Source organism: Eptatretus burgeri, chromosome 14 (assembly GCF_056783735.1).
Source record: "Eptatretus burgeri isolate ZD-2024b chromosome 14, Ebu_testis_v1, whole genome shotgun sequence".
Classification (NCBI taxonomy): domain Eukaryota; kingdom Metazoa; phylum Chordata; class Myxini; order Myxiniformes; family Myxinidae; genus Eptatretus; species Eptatretus burgeri.
In genome coordinates this window covers 5,301,564-5,318,835 of record NC_140974.1, presented here as the reverse complement: position 1 = coordinate 5,318,835, position 17,272 = coordinate 5,301,564, and the positions used below count along the sequence as shown (strand labels likewise).

Here is a 17,272-nt window from a genome sequence, read left to right as displayed (position 1 = left end):
CCTTCTACCCCAGGCTCCCACCCGCGCTCTCCTGGACAAGTCCACACATTATGCAGTTGGGGGTTGGGGGGGAGTCTCCTCTCAAAGTGGAACCAAACTATTTGTTTCCATATCAATACGTGGCACCTCCCTTGTTTTTCTTGTTTCTTCAAATTACATTCATATTATTATCATTATTGTTACTAGTGCGTGGCCGTACGTGCAAAAAAAAAAAAAAAAAAAAAAAAAAAGAAGAATTGTGACGTCAATCGTGACGTCATAGCACCATGTCCTGTCATTGGATGGTAAATAAATGGCCATAACTTCGGAACCACTTCTCCGATTAATATCAAACCTTGAAAAGGCACATACTCAGAGCCCCAAAAATATACCTGGCAAGTTTCAATTAGATCGGACCAGTGGTTGTCGAGAAACAGAGGTCACAGACAGACAGACACACAGACACACAGACAGACAGACAGAGATTGCTGGAATTATAGAAACGAGTGCGTGCCCGTAGGTGCGTGGCCGAACTTGCAAAAAAAACAAACAAACAAAAAAAATTAATTGTGACGTGAATAGTGATGTCATAGCACCGTGTCCTGTGATTGGTTGATAAATAAATGGCCGTAACTTGGGAACCGCTCGTCCGATTAACATCAAACATTAAAAAAAAGGCACATCCTCAGAGCCCCAGCAATATACCTGGCAAGTTTCAATTAGATCAGACCAGTGGTTGTCGAGAAACGGTGGTCACACACACACACACACACACACACACACACACACACACACACACACACACACACACACACACACACACACACACACACACACACTGCTACAATTATAGATAGATATTAAAACAACCACATCACTCTGAACAGATCAGCATAACAGTATTTGTGAAGTTTGTGTCGTCATTAGGCGGACTGCCTCTGACACAAAGTGCCTCCCGTACACATCCTGCACCAAGATTTCACAAATCCAGTGTATTCGGGGGTTTAACACGTCGGCCAGATCATGTTGTGCGAAGAGCTTCATCAGGTGAAGTCGCGGTTATTGTTGGGATGCGCTGAAGTGGGAGAAGCTGGTGAAGCGGTGAAAGCCCAATCCGCTCCTCCGGCTGGGGAAGACCCAGGTTCCAAACTTGGACCTACTGGCAACGATTCAAAGTCAGGGCCAACAACAGGAGCAGGCTCTGCTGTTTTTTTTAGCAGATGACGTCTGTTTATCCACAAAACCAAGCTGTTCTAAATCCCCACGCTTTGACGAACTGTTGTTGCTCCCAACCAGCAAACGGCATGTTATCCACTATCAATTCCTCCAGGATACCACTTCGCGCAAACAGAGATTTTAAGTGAGCAACGACAGTACTCCCAGTTTTATCTTTCAGCAGACATATTTTGGGAAATTTGGAAAAATAATCCACATCACAAAGGTAATTTTGGCCCCAAAACTCAAACACATCTGCACCCAACTTTTGCCACGGACGCTCTGGAACTTCATGAGGCATGAGAGTCTCTTTGTGATTGCTCCTACGATATTGAGCACATTTACTACAACGGGCCACAGTGTCTTCAATGTCCTTTGAGATTCCAGGCCAGTAAACTATTTCTCGTGCCCATGCCTTGGTCCTCTCTATTCCAAGGTGACTCTCATGGAGCTAAGTAAGGACTTCCATTCTCATTGTGGCCAGAATAATGGGTTTGTCACCCAGGAACAATAGTCCCTCAGTCTCATGAATTTGATCCCTCATGGTCCAGTAATGGCGAACTACCTCGGGTACATGTCGTTTTGAGGTGGGCCAACCGTATTTTGCAAGTCTCTGAAGCTCCACAAGACGATCATCCTCTGATGTGGAATGCTGCATTTCCAATAACTTTCCTTAAGTGATGGGAAGAGTTTTGATGAAATATTATGTACCATGACTTCCATGTCCACCACAAGGCCCTTGTCAATGGAATCATCCTGAATGTGGGCATGTGATAATGCATCAGAAATATGCATTTGAGGGCCTGGTTTGTAGACAATGTCGACAGAGTACTTGAACACTCTGAGAAGCATTCTCTCGAGTCGGGGTGAAGCTTTGCTGAGATTCTTCTTACTGATCATCTCAAGTGGTTTGTGGTCTGATTCAACGACCACAGCTTTACCATACACCTACTGATTGATTTTTTCACATGCGAACACAATCGCCTGAAGTTCCTTTTCAGTTTGAGTGTAATTTTGTTCTGCTTCACTTCGTAACCTAGAAGCGTAAGCTGCTGGGTGACCTTCTTGCATGAGGCAAGCACCCAGGCCCACTTTTGAGGACATCGGCTTGTATCACAACGGCAGACTGGACATCGAAGAACTTCAATGTGGGTGCGGTGATCAAAGCTTGTTTCACATCTTGATGTGCATCGTCTTGCACCAACCAATGCCACTCAATGTCTTTCTTCAGTAATGGTCTTAGTGGGGCAGTACTCCCGGATAGGTTGGCAATACATTGGCCCAAATAATTCACCATTCCTAAGAATCGTTGCAAGTCTTGTTTGTTCTCAAGGCTTAGGGTATTCGGTAACTGCTCTTACTTTTTCTGGGTCTGGCTTCAGGCCCCCAGCAGACACCACATTTCTCACATAGTTCGCCTCACTCACGCGAAATTGAAACTTATTTATGTTAAACTTAACATTGTTCTTTCAAGCACACTGTAACACTTGCTCCAGAATGCGATCGTGGTCAGTGATATCTTTTGCCGCAATTATCAGGTCATCAAAAAACACTTAAACTCCAACTATGTCACCAAACAATTGGTCATTTTTCTTCTGAAAGATTTCCGGGGCAGAGCAGATCCTAAAAGGACACCTATGGAATCTGTAACGGCCAAATGGCGTGTTAAATGTACACAACAATGAACTTTCATCATCCAACTTGATCTGCCAAAAGCCATCTTTCTCATCCAAAATGGAAAATACACATTTACCACTTAGTCTGGAAGCCATGTCCTCTGCTGAAGGTATTCTGCAGTGTTCACGTTTAACTGCTTTGTTCAAGTCTTTCAGATCTAAACAGAGACGCGGGGAACCATTCTTCTTTTCAACAATCACCAGATTGTTAACCCAGTCTGTAGGTTTATTCACCTTGGATACAATTCCCTCATTCTCCAGATTATTCAAGGTGTGTTTGAGTTTGTCATGTAGGCTGAGTGCTATTCTTCTTGGCGAATGCATTACTGGAGTAGCACCAGCTTTCAGTTCGATATGGTACTTACCCGACATTTCTCCGAGCCCCTCAAACACATCATGAAATTCCTGCAAATATTTATCCTTGTCCAGACACGTCTCAGTTACAGTGTGAATTTTTTCCGAACAGGGTCCAACTGTGTGCACGCCTTGAATCCAAGAATTGGTGGAGATGACACATTTGCGACACAAAACTCCAAGCTGCGTGTGACGTCATTGATTGAGCAATCAAGTAGGACCTTGCCTTCTGGTGACACCTCGTGATTGCCATAGGAGGACGACACCACATTTGTTTGTTGTAGGTTCTTCTGTACCGGAAGTTGTCGAAAAATACTCCGAGGAAGCACATTGGCCTCTGCACCAGCATCGACCTTGAAATTGATGACCATGCCATTAACGTTGAGCTTGGTAAGCCAAGCTTTCTCACTGGAGTTCACATTCACAGTCAGCTGACCAATGAGCAGTTCCCTTGAATCAGAGCCATCACTGTGGACACCTCCTTCGGCTCCTTGACATGTGGCTGTCCGTAACGTGTGCATTTTCCTATTATGGTTTTTACACATTTTGGAGGAATGATTTTCTCCTCCGCATGGATAACAAGTTTGACCGAATGCCTCGGACCACTTTGTACAGTTATACAGCTGTGAGACGCAATTTCCTGGTGAACTTTTCTTTCTCCGATCAGAAACAGCATGGAACAGCTTATCATCAGCTGCGATTCTCATGTCCTTCAGCTGGCTCGGAGTTGCTTCACTAGCACGGCAACACGACGGTGCTTTGTGTAGCGTGAGATCATCAACATTCTCACGAAGAACATGTGCTTGCAGCTTCGCATCGCCGATTCCAAACACCAAACAATCATGGACCATAACATCTGTAGGTTCTTTGTACTCTCAGTTTTTTTAAATCATTTTCTTCAAGTTCATGACAAACTGATCAATCGTTTCCCCCTCGTGCTGCGAGCGCTTCCAGAATTTGTGCCTCTCAAACAAGATGTTTTTTTTCTGGGGATTGCAGTGGTGTGCAAACTTCTTCAGGACATCTTCGAGTTTGTTGTTGTCCTCTCCGTCACCAAAATCGAAGGTGTTAAACACTTCCAATCCGTCCTCCACAACACAATGCAGGATAATCGCCACTTGGATATCTTCCGTATTGTTGTCGGACCCTGTGGCCTTCAAGTACAACTTAAATCGTTGGTCCCAGCGTTTCCAGTTTTCCGCTATATTCCCTTCAAGACACAGTAGTACAGCTGATAATCTCTCATATCATAAGAATTGTGCAAATTATGACTAAAGCATGAAATTTCTACCAGTGTTAGTACATGCCATAAGCTTCATTTTCAGATTGGGAGGTAAGGCAGATTTGACCTCTGAGGACCGTGAGAGGTCAATGACCTCAAAGTATCAAAATATTGATGTTTGGCTTCATTCATTAATGGTAAACATGTTTATGATGTACAAACCATGCATTTGTGTTCCAATAGAAGTGTCTACATATTCCACACAGTGTTGATAGTTATTTACAGATGTCGAGCTTTGACCTACTGGTCCTTGACATGAGACACATCATGGACACCCCAGTGGCAGAAAGTGTGAGGAAGATCGAGTCCCTTGGTGAGGAGCAGTACACAAAGTTTGTTGAAGAAACACTGGAACTATGCACGAAGCCAGTTACAGAAACACTGCCCAAGAACAAGTTGCCACTCTTCAGTCGGCCACAGACCAAGACGCAGTCAAAGCAGCAGATCCAACTCGCCGCAGTGAAGTGACTGTAGTCTCTTCTCGAGGCTGTATATTGCCTGCCAATCACGTGATGGGGATCTGGACCAGTTCTTCTGCCACGAGAACCAGGCAGCCCCACCAGCATTTTCAACAGGAGGAAAACTGCGCCTTGGAGTCAAAGCAGATCTACAACACTGCCTGAAATCAGACCAACCCGAAACCACAAGCGCACCTGGGGTTGATGCCACAATCCTTGACGGAGCAGCTATTGTTCAAATGCTCAATCCTGTAACGGCAAAGACCTTTGAAGAGTATGTGAACACAGTCTTTGCACCTTACATCTCCACTCAACTCGAAAAGGTCAACAGACTCGACCTCATCTGGGATGTATATCTACCTGACAGCCTGAAAGGCACGACCAGACAGAAGAGGGGCAAGGGCGTCAGGAAGAGAGTGGCTCCCTCTACCGTCATGCCTAAGAACTGGAAGGACTTCCTTCGTGTGGATCAAAACAAGACTGAGCTCTTTGGTTTCCTGTCACGAGAGGCCATTCGTCTTCCAATAGCAGATGGCAAGGAAATGTATGCAACATGTGGAACTGAGGTCCTGTGCTCTCCTGCCGAGTCCGACTTGACCAGCCTCGCCCCATGTTCACACGAGGAGGCGGACACTCGCCTACTTCTACATGTGGCAGATGCTGTGCAGAAGGGGATCAGGAAGGTGGCCATATGCACTGTGGATACTGATGTTGTGGTACTGGCTGTGGCTCCATTCAACAACATCAATCCTGACGAGCTGTGGATCGCTCTTGGTTCTGGATCCAGCTTCCGGTACATAGCTGTTCACCAACTGGCTGCCGCCATGAACCAAGACAATGTGCTACTCTCCCTATCTTCCATGCCCTCACCTGGTGCGACACTGTGTCTTCTTTCACTGGCAGAGGGAAGAAGACTGCCTGAGAGATTTGGAAAGTGTTCCCACAGGTGACTGATGCCTTTGAAGAACTCTTACGCATGCCAAGTGATGTCAGTGAGGAGTCAATGTCACTGCTGGAGCACTTCCTTGTGCTGATGTATGACCGCACCAGTGACACCATGGAAGTGAACGATGCTAGGAAACAGCTCCTCGCACACAAGTCTCGGGCTCTAGAAAACATTCCCCCAAAGCAGGCAGCACTCCAGCAGCACATCAAGCGTGCATCTCTCCAGGGCAACTGCTGGAACCAAACTCTGGTCCTGAATCCAGAGTTACCAATCCCATCTGACTGGGGCTGGACAAAGGAGGTCTCTGGGTGGCACCCTCTTTGGACAACACTGCCAGAGGCATCAAAATCTTGCGACAAACTGATCCACTGCGGCTGCGAGAAGGGATGTACCGGCCGCTGCAAGTGCACCAAGGCTGCACTCAAGTGTACTGCATTATGTGCATGTTCGGGAGACTGTTCGGTGCAATCAGAAACCTTCATATTTATGCGTCTATATGGATAATGTGTGTGTATTACATGTACCGGTATGTAATATATATATATATATATATATATATATATATATATATATATATATATATATATATATATATATATATATATATATATATATATGTGTCTGAGGTAACTGACCTCACTGTACTTTAAGCTTATAGACTATGTTCAGTGCACATTAAAAATTAAGGTTGTACAGATGATCTTACAACACGATTTCATGCAAGCTGCTCTGGACACCACAATAACCGAAATGTGTATTTCAATAAATTTGTTTTCTGAGGTCACTGACCTCATTTAAAGCACTTGTTCAGTCATGGTTGCATCCTGTGATTGTGTATAAAGGCTCTCCAGAAGATAAAGGGACCAACACATGGAAACATACCTTTTTCATGATTCCGAAAAACAGACAAACTGCACCAGAATTGTGAAAAAATGACAATTTCAATGTAATTGAGGTCATTGACCTCTCACTATCCTCAGAGGTCAAATCTGACTTACCTCCCGATCTGAAAATGAAGCTTATGGTGTGTACTAACACTGATAAAAATTTCATGCTTTAGTCATAATTTGCACAATTGCTATGATAATCTGCTGCACTACAGCCAAGTGAACCTTATTAAAATAAAAAAATAAAAAAGTAATTCATTCATTCAAATCTACCCTCAAACCCATCCAGGCACCGCCAAGTGAACCTGATTAAAAATAAAACTAAACACATAAATTAATTCAAATCTACCCTCAAGCCCATCCAGGCACCGCCAAGTGAACCTTATGAAAAAATAATAATTAATAAATTCATAAAGAAATTCAAATCTACCCTCAAACCCATCCAGGCACCGCCAAGTGAACCTTATTTAAAAATAATAATAAATTAATTAATAAAGAAATTCAAATCTACCCTCAAACCCATCCAGGCACCGCCAAGTGAACCTTATTAAAAATAAAACTAAACACATAAATTAATTCAAATCTACCCTCAAACCCATCCCGGCACCGCCGAGTGAACCTTATTAAAAAATAATAATAAATAAATTAATAAAGAAATTCAAATCTACCCTCAAACCCATCCAGGCACCGCCAAGTGAACCTTATAAAAAAATAATAATAAATAAATTCATAAAGAAATTCAAATCTACCCTCAAACCCATCCAGGCACCGCCAAGTGAACCTTATTTAAAAATAATAATAAATAAATTAATAAAGAAATTCAAATCTAACCTCAAACCCATCCAGGCATCGCCAAGTGAACCTTATTAAAAAATAATAATAAATAAATTAATAAAGAAATTCAAATCTACCCTCAAACCCAACCAGGCACAGCCAAGTGAACCTTATTAAAAAAAAATTTAATTAATTAATAAAGAAATTCAAATCTACCCTCAAACCCATCCAGGCACCGCCAAGTGAACCTTATTAAAAATAAAACTAAACACATAAATTAATTCAAATCTACCCTCAAACCCATCCAGGCACCGCCAAGTGAACCTTATTAAAAATAAATAAATAAATAAATAAATTCAAATGTACCCTCAAACCCATCCAGGCACCGCCAAGTGACCCTTATTAAAAATAAAACTAAACACATAAATAAATTCAAATGTACCCTCAAACACATCCAGGCACTGCCAAGTGAACCTTATTAAAAATAATAATAATAAATAAATAAATAAATTCAAATGTACCCTCAAACCCATCCAGGCACTGCCAAGTGAACCTTATTAAAAATAATAATAAATAAATTAATAAAGAAATTCAAATCTACCCTCAAACCCATCCAGGCACCACCAAGTGAACCTTATTAAAAATAATAATAAATAAATTAATAAAGAAATTCAAATCTACCCTCAAACCCATCCAGGCACAGCCAAGTGAACCTTATTAAAAATAAATAAATAAAGAAATTCAAATGTACCCTCAAACCCATCCAGGCACCGCCAAGTGAACCTTATTAAAAATAAATAAATAAATTCAAATGTACCCTCAAACCCATCCAGGCACCGCCAAGTGAACCTTATTAAAAATAATAATAAATAAATTAATAAAGAAATTCAAATCTACCCTCAAACCCATCCAGGCACTGCCAAGTGAACCTTATTAAAAATAAATAAATAAATAAATTCAAATGTACCCTCAAACCCATCCAGGCACCGCCAAGTGAACCTTATTAAAAATAAATAAATAAATAAATTCAAATGTACCCTCAAACCCATCCAGGCACCACCAAGTGAACCTTATTAAAAATAAATAAATAAATTCAAATGTACCCTCAAACCCATCCAGGCACCGCCAAGTGAACCTTATTAAAAATAATAATAAATAAATTAATAAAAAAATTCAAATCTACCCTCAAACCCATCCAGGCACTGCCAAGTGAACCTTATTAAAAATAAATAAATAAATAAATTCAAATGTACCCTCAAACCCAACCAGGCACCGCCAAGTGAACCTTATTAAAAATAAATAAATAAATTCAAATGTACCCTCAAAGCCATCCAGGCACCACCAAGTGAACCTTATTAAAAATAATAATAAATAAATTAATAAAGAAATTCAAATCTACCTTTAAACCCATCCAGGCACCGCCAAGTGAACCTTATTAAAAATAAAACTAAACACATAAATAAATTCAAATGTACCCTCAAACACATCCAGGCACTGCCAAGTGAACCTTATTAAAAATAATAATAAATAAATAAATAAATAAATTCAAATGTACCCTCAAACCCATCCAGGCACTGCCAAGTGAACCTTATTAAAAATAATAATAAAGAAATTAATAAAGAAATTCAAATCTACCCTCAAACCCATCCAGGCACTGCTAAGTGAACCTTATTAAAAATAATAATAAATAAATTAATAAAGAAATTCAAATGTACCCTCAAACCCATCCAGGCACAGCCAAGTGAACCTTATTAAAAATAAATAAATAAAGAAATTCAAATGTACCCTCAAACCCATCCAGGCACCACCAAGTGAACCTTATTAAAAATAAATAAATAAATAAATAAATTCAAATGTACCCTCAAACCCATCCAGGCACCGCCAAGTGAACCTTATTAAAAATAATAATAAATAAATTAATAAAAAAATTCAAATCTACCCTCAAACCCATCCAAGCACTGCCAAGTGAACCTTATTAAAAATAAATAAATAAATAAATTCAAATGTACCCTCAAACCCAACCAGGCACCGCCAAGTGAACCTTATTAAAAATAAATAAATAAATTCAAATGTACCCTCAAACCCATCCAGGCACCACCAAGTGAACCTTATTAAAAATAATAATAAATAAATTAATAAAGAAATTCAAATCTACCCTCAAACCCATCCAGGCACCGCCAAGTGAACCTTATTAAAAATAAATAAATAAATAAATTCAAATGGACCCTCAAACCCATCCAGGCACCACCAAGTGAACCTTATTAAGAATAAATAAATAAATAAATAAATTCAAATGTACCCTCAAACCCATCCAGGCAGCGCCAAGTGAACCTTATTAAAAATAATAATAAATAAATTAATAAAGAAATTCAAATCTACCCTCAAACCCATCTAGGCACCGCCAAGTGAACCTTATTAAAAAATAATAATAGAAATAAAATAATAATAATTAAAAAAAACAAGAACCCAGATTTTTTTAAAAAGAATCAAACGATCCTGGCTGCCAGACCAGGTGTCCGATCAAGTTGAAATTTAAAACATGGATTCCCCATCACGACTCGATCATAATTGTGAAGTTTCACGTCGATTTGATTCAGCGGTTCCAGAGAAAAAAATTATTTAATATTTTTCTTCAATCCAATGTCGTTGTTTCCCGTCATCTGCCTCGAATCCGAAGCAGGGTACGAAATACAACACAAAGATTCCCCGCTTACTCAAACCTTGCAGATGCAGATTAATAATGGCTGCAAGGTTGGCAGCAAGTCGCAGCGACTTGTGCCGATTGGTGAGGTGTTGTAATGGAGGAAGAAGAGGAAGAAGTATAAGAATATTAAGAATATTAAGAATATTAAGAATAATAAGAATAATAAGAATAATAAGAATAGTAAGAATAATAAGAAGTATAAGCAGTATAAGAATAATAAGAATAGTAAGAATAATAAGAATAGTAAGAATAATAAGAAGTATAAGCAGTATAAGAATAATAAGAATAATAAGAATAGTAAGAATAATAAGAAGTATAAGCAGTATAAGAATAATAAGAATAGTAAGAATAGTAAGAAGTATAAGAAGTATAAGAAGAAGAAAAGAACAACAAACCGTTGCAGGTGACGCGATGATCACGTGGGACGTAACGTGTTCCGCGTCATGGACGAGTGCACAGATCGCTTGTTAGATGTGCAGGTATTGAAGTTCGGGACGTACACGTTGCGGACAGGCCTTGTTTCACCTGTGTACGTGGACTTCCGAGAAATATTTGGATTCCCCGATTTACTGTGCGAGGTACGTGAGCACAAGGTGGTGGTGGGGGTGACGGAAGTTACAGCCAGTATGGCCGCCTGCATGAGGTTCACGTGTTTATATGTGATTAATCATTGAATTGTGTGTGTGTGTGTGTGTGTGTGTGTGTGTGTGTGTGTGTGTGTGTGTGTGTGTGTGTGTGTGTGTGTGTGTGTGTGTGTGTGTGTGTGTGTGTGTGTGTGTGTGTGTGTGTGTGTGTGTGTCTTTACCTTTGTTGAACGATCCTTTGAAGTAAACATTTAATAGTCCAAGAGCATTAGGTCAAAATAGGCCCTAACCTGGACATTTTTGGTAACAAGCTGATTTTTTCAGGATAGGTCCAGGAATATGTCTAGAATAACATACTAAAAGTCCTAATAAATCCTCCTTGAGCGTTTTCCGCAATCCAAGATGGCGTCCAAAATGGCCGCCTCTTCTGTTTTTCTCAGAACTTTGCAAGCAGGTTTCCCCAAAACACACTTTAAATGTCTACATATATGTTTTGAAGTATGAGGAACTCATTAGAATACATCTTAAGAGATGCTGAAGCACGCAAGTACCAATAAGACCTCTTGAGTTCTTCCAAAAGTCCAGGCAGAAGCAGACGCCGACACCCTGATTGTCTCCACAGCACTAGCACTGGCAGAGTCAGAACATGTGCCAGTTGCTGTCGTTGGTACGGACACAGACTTACTGGTAACGCTAGTTGCTCGGGCAACCTCTTCCACAGATGTGTACATGCTATGCCGCAGTAATCCTGTCACGGTCTTCAACATTCATGAGATTCAGCATGCCATAGGGGACACAAGAAATCACTTGATGTTTCTTCATGCTGTGACGGGATGTGACACGGTCTCTGCGATCTATCGTCAGGGCAAGCGTAAAGCTTTCAACATGGTGCACAAGAAGCGGGACTACGACTTGCTGGATACCTTCACAAACAGTGGAAGCACCCATGACGAGGTGGAAAAAGCTGGGGAAGGCTTCATTCTTAAGCTTTATGGAGCCAGCAGTTTTGAATCTCTTGATGACTACCGTCACATCGCATACAAACGGGCAATCGGTCGCAGTTCCCTGAGTTCATCCTTTCAGCTAGAAAGTCTACCTCCAACTAGTGCTGCAGCAAAGCAACATTCATATCGCGCCTATCTTACCGTCCAGGAATGGATGGGTAACTCCTTATCTCCAACAGAATGGGGCTGGCGATTTCAGGACGGGACTCTTACCCCGGTAGAAACAGACATTGCTGTTGCACCCGACACTTTGCTGAACATGGTGGCATGTGGGTGTAAACCAGATGGTTGCAGAAGCATGACATGTAGCTGCAAGAAACTTGGGCTCTTTTGTACCTCAATGTGCAGTAAATGCAGTGGTCTCAATTGCAACAATACAGCACCAACTCTTATAGATGCCGACGATGATATTACCCCAACTTCAGAGGACATCAACATTGAAGATACAGCATCCGACGATGAAGACAATGACTGATGCAACTAGGTGTGTGCATGCGTAAGGTAAAGATTCATCTGAAACTTTTGAGGTTTGAATCTCTAGCATGATCTTGTTTTGAATGTCTTTGCCTCTTGAAACAGGCTAAAACAGCAGTGTGTTGATAAGTGGCGGACATTTTGAGCACCATTTGAATTTCAGAAAGAACTTCAGGGGTTTTATTGTTTCCTTTGTACTTCAAAGTATCTGAATGAGTTCCTTATTTCTCAAGACATAATATATTTAGAGATTTAAAGTGCATATTGAGGTAACTTAGTCACAGGGTCATGAGAAAAACAGGAAATTGCAACCATCTTTGGCGCCATTTTGGATTTTGGGACTAGTTCAGGTAGTTTTATTGGTATAGATATGCGTGTTTCAAATCTGCGAATAAGAATTTATCTAGATTCTTTGACTCCCATAACATATATAAAGACATTTTAGTGTGCTTTATTGGGTTACTTAGTTGCAGAGTTATGAGAAAACAACAACAGGAAAAGGGGCATTTCGGGCGCCATTTTGAATTTCAGGATGAGCTCAAGTGTTTTTATTGGTAAATGCGTGTTTTTGAAAAATTCCCAATAAGTATATGATTCATTTCATTGAGTCGCAAAACATATATTAAGACATTTAAAGTGCGTGTTGAAGTACCTTGGTGTAAAACCAGTAACGGCAGCAATTTCAGACGCCATTTTGGATTTCTGAAAGAGCTTAAGCGGTTTTATTCGTTTTTGTGTGTTTCAAAATCTTCCGATATGTATTGTATTGAGTTCCTTATACTTCAAAACGTGTGTAGACATTTAAAATGTGTTATAGGTAAACCTACTTGCAAAGTTATGAGAAAAACAGGAAATGGCGGCCATTTTGGACGCCATCTTGGATTGCGGAAAACGCTCAAGGAGGATTCATCAGGACTTTTAGTATGTTATTTCACACACATTCCTGGACCTTTCCTGAAAAAATCAGCTTGTTACCAAAAATGTCCAGGTTAAACCCTAATGCTCTTGGACTATAAGTTCACAAGGAACCCAGATGCAGGAGGAGGCCATTTGGACCATCGTGCCTGTGCCATATCAAAATCACACCAATCCAGAGAAAAAAAGAAAATGTTTTTCTTTTTTTTTTGTATTTTTTTTCTTCTTTTCCCATGGGGGTGGGAGGGGAGGGGAGGGGAGTGAGCGAAGGCATTTTTGGATTAAAAAAAACAAAAACGCAACATCAACCACACAACCCCCCTTGACAAGACCCGCACACATGCACACAATCACCCATCAATGCTCAAACTACCTAAAAGTCCTGCCAGCATCCCGATACCCCTCTATCTCCATAACTTCCAGGTACCTATCTAATTATAATGTAAACTTATCTACTGTTTCTGCTGTCACTACCTTTCCACTCCATGCATTAACTACTGTCTGAGTAAAAGACTCCCCCCCCCTCCCCCCCTCACTATACTACCATCTTAACTCTCCTCTTCCAGGGCTCTCCACACATTTCGAAATACCTGTATTCCGAATAAAAAGCAGGTGTATGAAAACCTTGAAGGCCGGGGCTCCGAGGCCCCCCATCCGCCGGAGGTAGCTAATGCTCCCTCGTGCATTCTCAGGCATTTTGGGTAACAAAATACACGTTCAAAACCTTTGATATTTATGGGTGTAAATTGCGAAATGTTGCGCGATATGGACATTAAATTTAAATAATTTAACTCCGTATTACACAAGTATGATGGTTGACCAGAACCCGAAACACCTGCTCCCTCGGGGACTGATTATAAATTTAAGGCCGATGTGTTAGCCGCCACACCTTTGGGTTCAGGAGCTGTTGTTGCCACCAAATGTTCATTTTCACTTGTCACAGTTGCAGCCTTTTCCCTCGCAAAAAATCTTCCACAAACTTTGTCGTTTGTCGACAGGAGAGAGGGTATTTCATTTGGGTCCCTTTGTTTGTTTGTTTGTTTGTTTGTTTGTTTGTTTGTTTGTTTCTTTGTCCGCACAGAACGTGAGTACAGTTTTTTTTTCTCTGCAATCAGTTGTCGGATTGACCAAATTTTCATCAGAGGTGTGATTACTCGTGTAGAATGCTTTAATTATAATTATGACGTCATAGATCATGTAGTGTGACAGCCATGTTAGAAATACGGAAAAAACTTTGGACCTCTGTATCTCTGAAATCAAACGGAAGACCAATAAGGAGCAAAGATGGAGTCATCTGGAGGAACCTGGAGAGGATTCGGGTTTCAGCCGCTACTCCACGGCCCTCACACCCATCCAGGTGCAGCCAGGTGAGTCTTGCGGAAAAAAAAATTCTGCAAGATATTCACTTCTCCTTGGAGAGATAGATAATGAAAGAGAGGAATAAAGAGAAATAGAGGGTAAAAGAGATGAAAGAGAAGAAAAAGCAAGAATTAGAATGAATAAACAGAATTGTGAAAAAAAAAAAATTTTTGAAGAGTGAAAGGAACAAAGAACAACGATGTCGGGACGAACCCGAATTGATAGATTTCAGCAGCGACTGCCCAGGCTCAAATACAGCGACATGTGAAAGCCACCAGGGGTCTGTCAGCGGGGAACCACAGTGTTGGAGACATGAATTAAGGACCAGATGAGGAACCATTTAAATAAATACAAACTAATTAAAGGTAGTCAGCACGGGGTTAGCAAAGGTAGTTCTTGTCTGACGAATCTTTTCGATTTCTTTGAAGCAGTGTCTGATTGGGTGGATGAGGGAAAGGCAGTGGACATAGTGTATCTAGACTTTAAGAAGGTATTTGATAATGATAAGGTACCACAATTGAAACTTCGAAAAAATTGAAACTTGGCACACGGCAAGTACTCCACATGGGAAATAACACAAGGAAATTGGACGTAGCTGGAGGCCATTCCGCTCATCAAGCCTGTGCGCCTCATCAGTACCGCACCGATTTATCAACAACACCAGATGGAAATGAGAAAATGCAAAATCTTCATTGGTTTATTATTATTTTATTAGTATTTTAAAAATGTATTTATGTATTTATTTGTATTTATTTATTTATTTTCTTCCAGGAGAGGGGGCATGGGCTTGGGTAAAAAACACATCAACACCCCATGACGAGGTCCCCACCAACAGCACTCCGTACACAATCACCCATCAATGCTCAAACTAGCTAAAAGTCTTATCAACATCCCAAAAACCCTCTATCTCCAGAACTTCCTGGTACCTATCTAATTCTAATTTAAACTTATCTACTTTTTCTGCTGCCACTACCGTTCCACGGAGACCATTCCATGCATTAACTACTCCATGAGTAAAAGTCCCCTGTCTTACTACCATCTTAACTCTCCCCTTCTTTACTCTCAGGCGATGTCCCGTGGTTCTATCACTGTCTACTCTGTTGAATAATTCATTTGCACGTATTTTATGTCTAACTTTCATTATCTTAAACATCTCTATCATATCTCCCTCGTAACCGCCTCCTTTCCAGTGTATAAAGCCCTGTCTCCTTCAGCCGCTCCTCATAGCTAAGTCCAGTTAGGCCAGGAATCAATCTAATAACCCTGCGCTGAACCCTCTCAATGACATCTATGTCCTTCCTGAGTTGTGGTGACCAAAACTACTCCAATATTGTAGATGGGGCCCTCACTAAATTCCTGTACAATGTTAACACCACCTCTTGATGTATAATTGATCCCCCTCCTTCTCCAGCCTAAAACCCTGTTTCCTCTACCTATAGCTACCTGGCACTGTGCTGCCTGCTTACCTCCCGTATCTATTACCACCCCCAGATCCTTCTCCTGTGTGACACGCTCCAAAATTACCCCTTGAATCCCGCAATCTCTATTTTAATTGTTCTTTCCCATCCCCAACACCTTACACTTGCTCAGGTTAACCAACATCTGCCAATCTTCTGCCCAATCTAAGCGAGTATCAATACTTTCCTGAATCTAATCACCGCCCCCTCTGATATCAACCTTCCCTCTAAGCTTTGTGTCATCTGCACATTTGAAAACCTTACTCTTCACCGCATTATCCAAATCGTTGCTGTAAATAATGAATAGTTATGGTCCGATTACTGATCCTTGAGGTACCCCACAACTTACTTACTTCTCACTCACAGCCACTCTTTGCTTCCAACCACTAAGCCAGTTTGCAATACAATCAGCTACCTGACCAGCCACTCCACAAGCCCTCACCTTGGCTAACAACCTCCGATGTGGTACCTTATCAAATGCCTTCTTAAAGTCAAGATATACTATGTCCACTGCCTTTCCCTCAACCACCAAATCAGAAACTGTTTCATAAAACTCCAAAAGATTTGTTAAACAGGAGCCATTTGTTTAGTAAACTCATGCTGACTACCTTTAATTAGTTTGTATTTGTTTAAATTGTTCCTCATCTGGTCCTTAATTAATGTCTCCAACAACTTCCGCACAAGTGAAGTCAAACTCACAGGTCTATAGTTTCCCAATTCCTCTCTGGATCCTTTCTTCAATAATAGTGTTACATTTGATACTCTCCAATCCTCCGGTACCTGTCCTGACTCAAGTGAACTCTTGAAAATATCCGTTAACATCTCGCTTACCTGCTCAGACACCTCCATCAATACTCTTGGGTGCATATTATCTAGACCCGGAGCCTTATCTACTCTTGGATTACCTCGCTGTTCCTTTACTTCCTCCACTCCAACATGGATCTTCTTTAAAAGCCCTTCCTCACGTCCTCGATAGATACTCTCAGCTATTTGCAATTCTTGTGACTGTTCTTGTATAAAAGTTGAAGAAAAATACCTGTTTAATAAGCCTGCCATCTCACTTTCATCACTAACCACTGTCCCAGTGCGATTCCTCAATGGGCCCACACTGGTCCTAACCTGTTCTTTTCCCCTAATATCCTTAAAGAAAGCCTTGTTATTATGTTTAATATTCTTGGCCATGTCCTTCTCGTACTCTCTTTTG

General features: G+C 40.9%; 1 protein-coding gene and 1 pseudogene across 2 annotated transcripts in view; both read left to right on the top strand.

Annotated features, from left to right (window-relative positions):
* Positions 1–4,958: 4,958 nt before the first annotated feature.
* On the top strand, positions 4,959–6,414 carry LOC147012583 (uncharacterized; annotated as a pseudogene).
* Positions 6,415–10,659: 4,245 nt separating this feature from the next.
* UMPS (uridine monophosphate synthetase) overlaps positions 10,660–17,272 on the top strand; it is a 32,739-nt gene continuing 26,126 nt past the window's right edge. For both annotated transcript variants that reach the window (XM_085853579.1, XM_085853578.1), the window contains exon 1: positions 10,660–10,853. In XM_085853579.1, the coding sequence (XP_085709705.1) occupies positions 10,719–10,853 (135 nt within the window). In that variant the 5' untranslated portion in view covers positions 10,660–10,718. The remainder of the gene's footprint in view (positions 10,854–17,272) is intronic.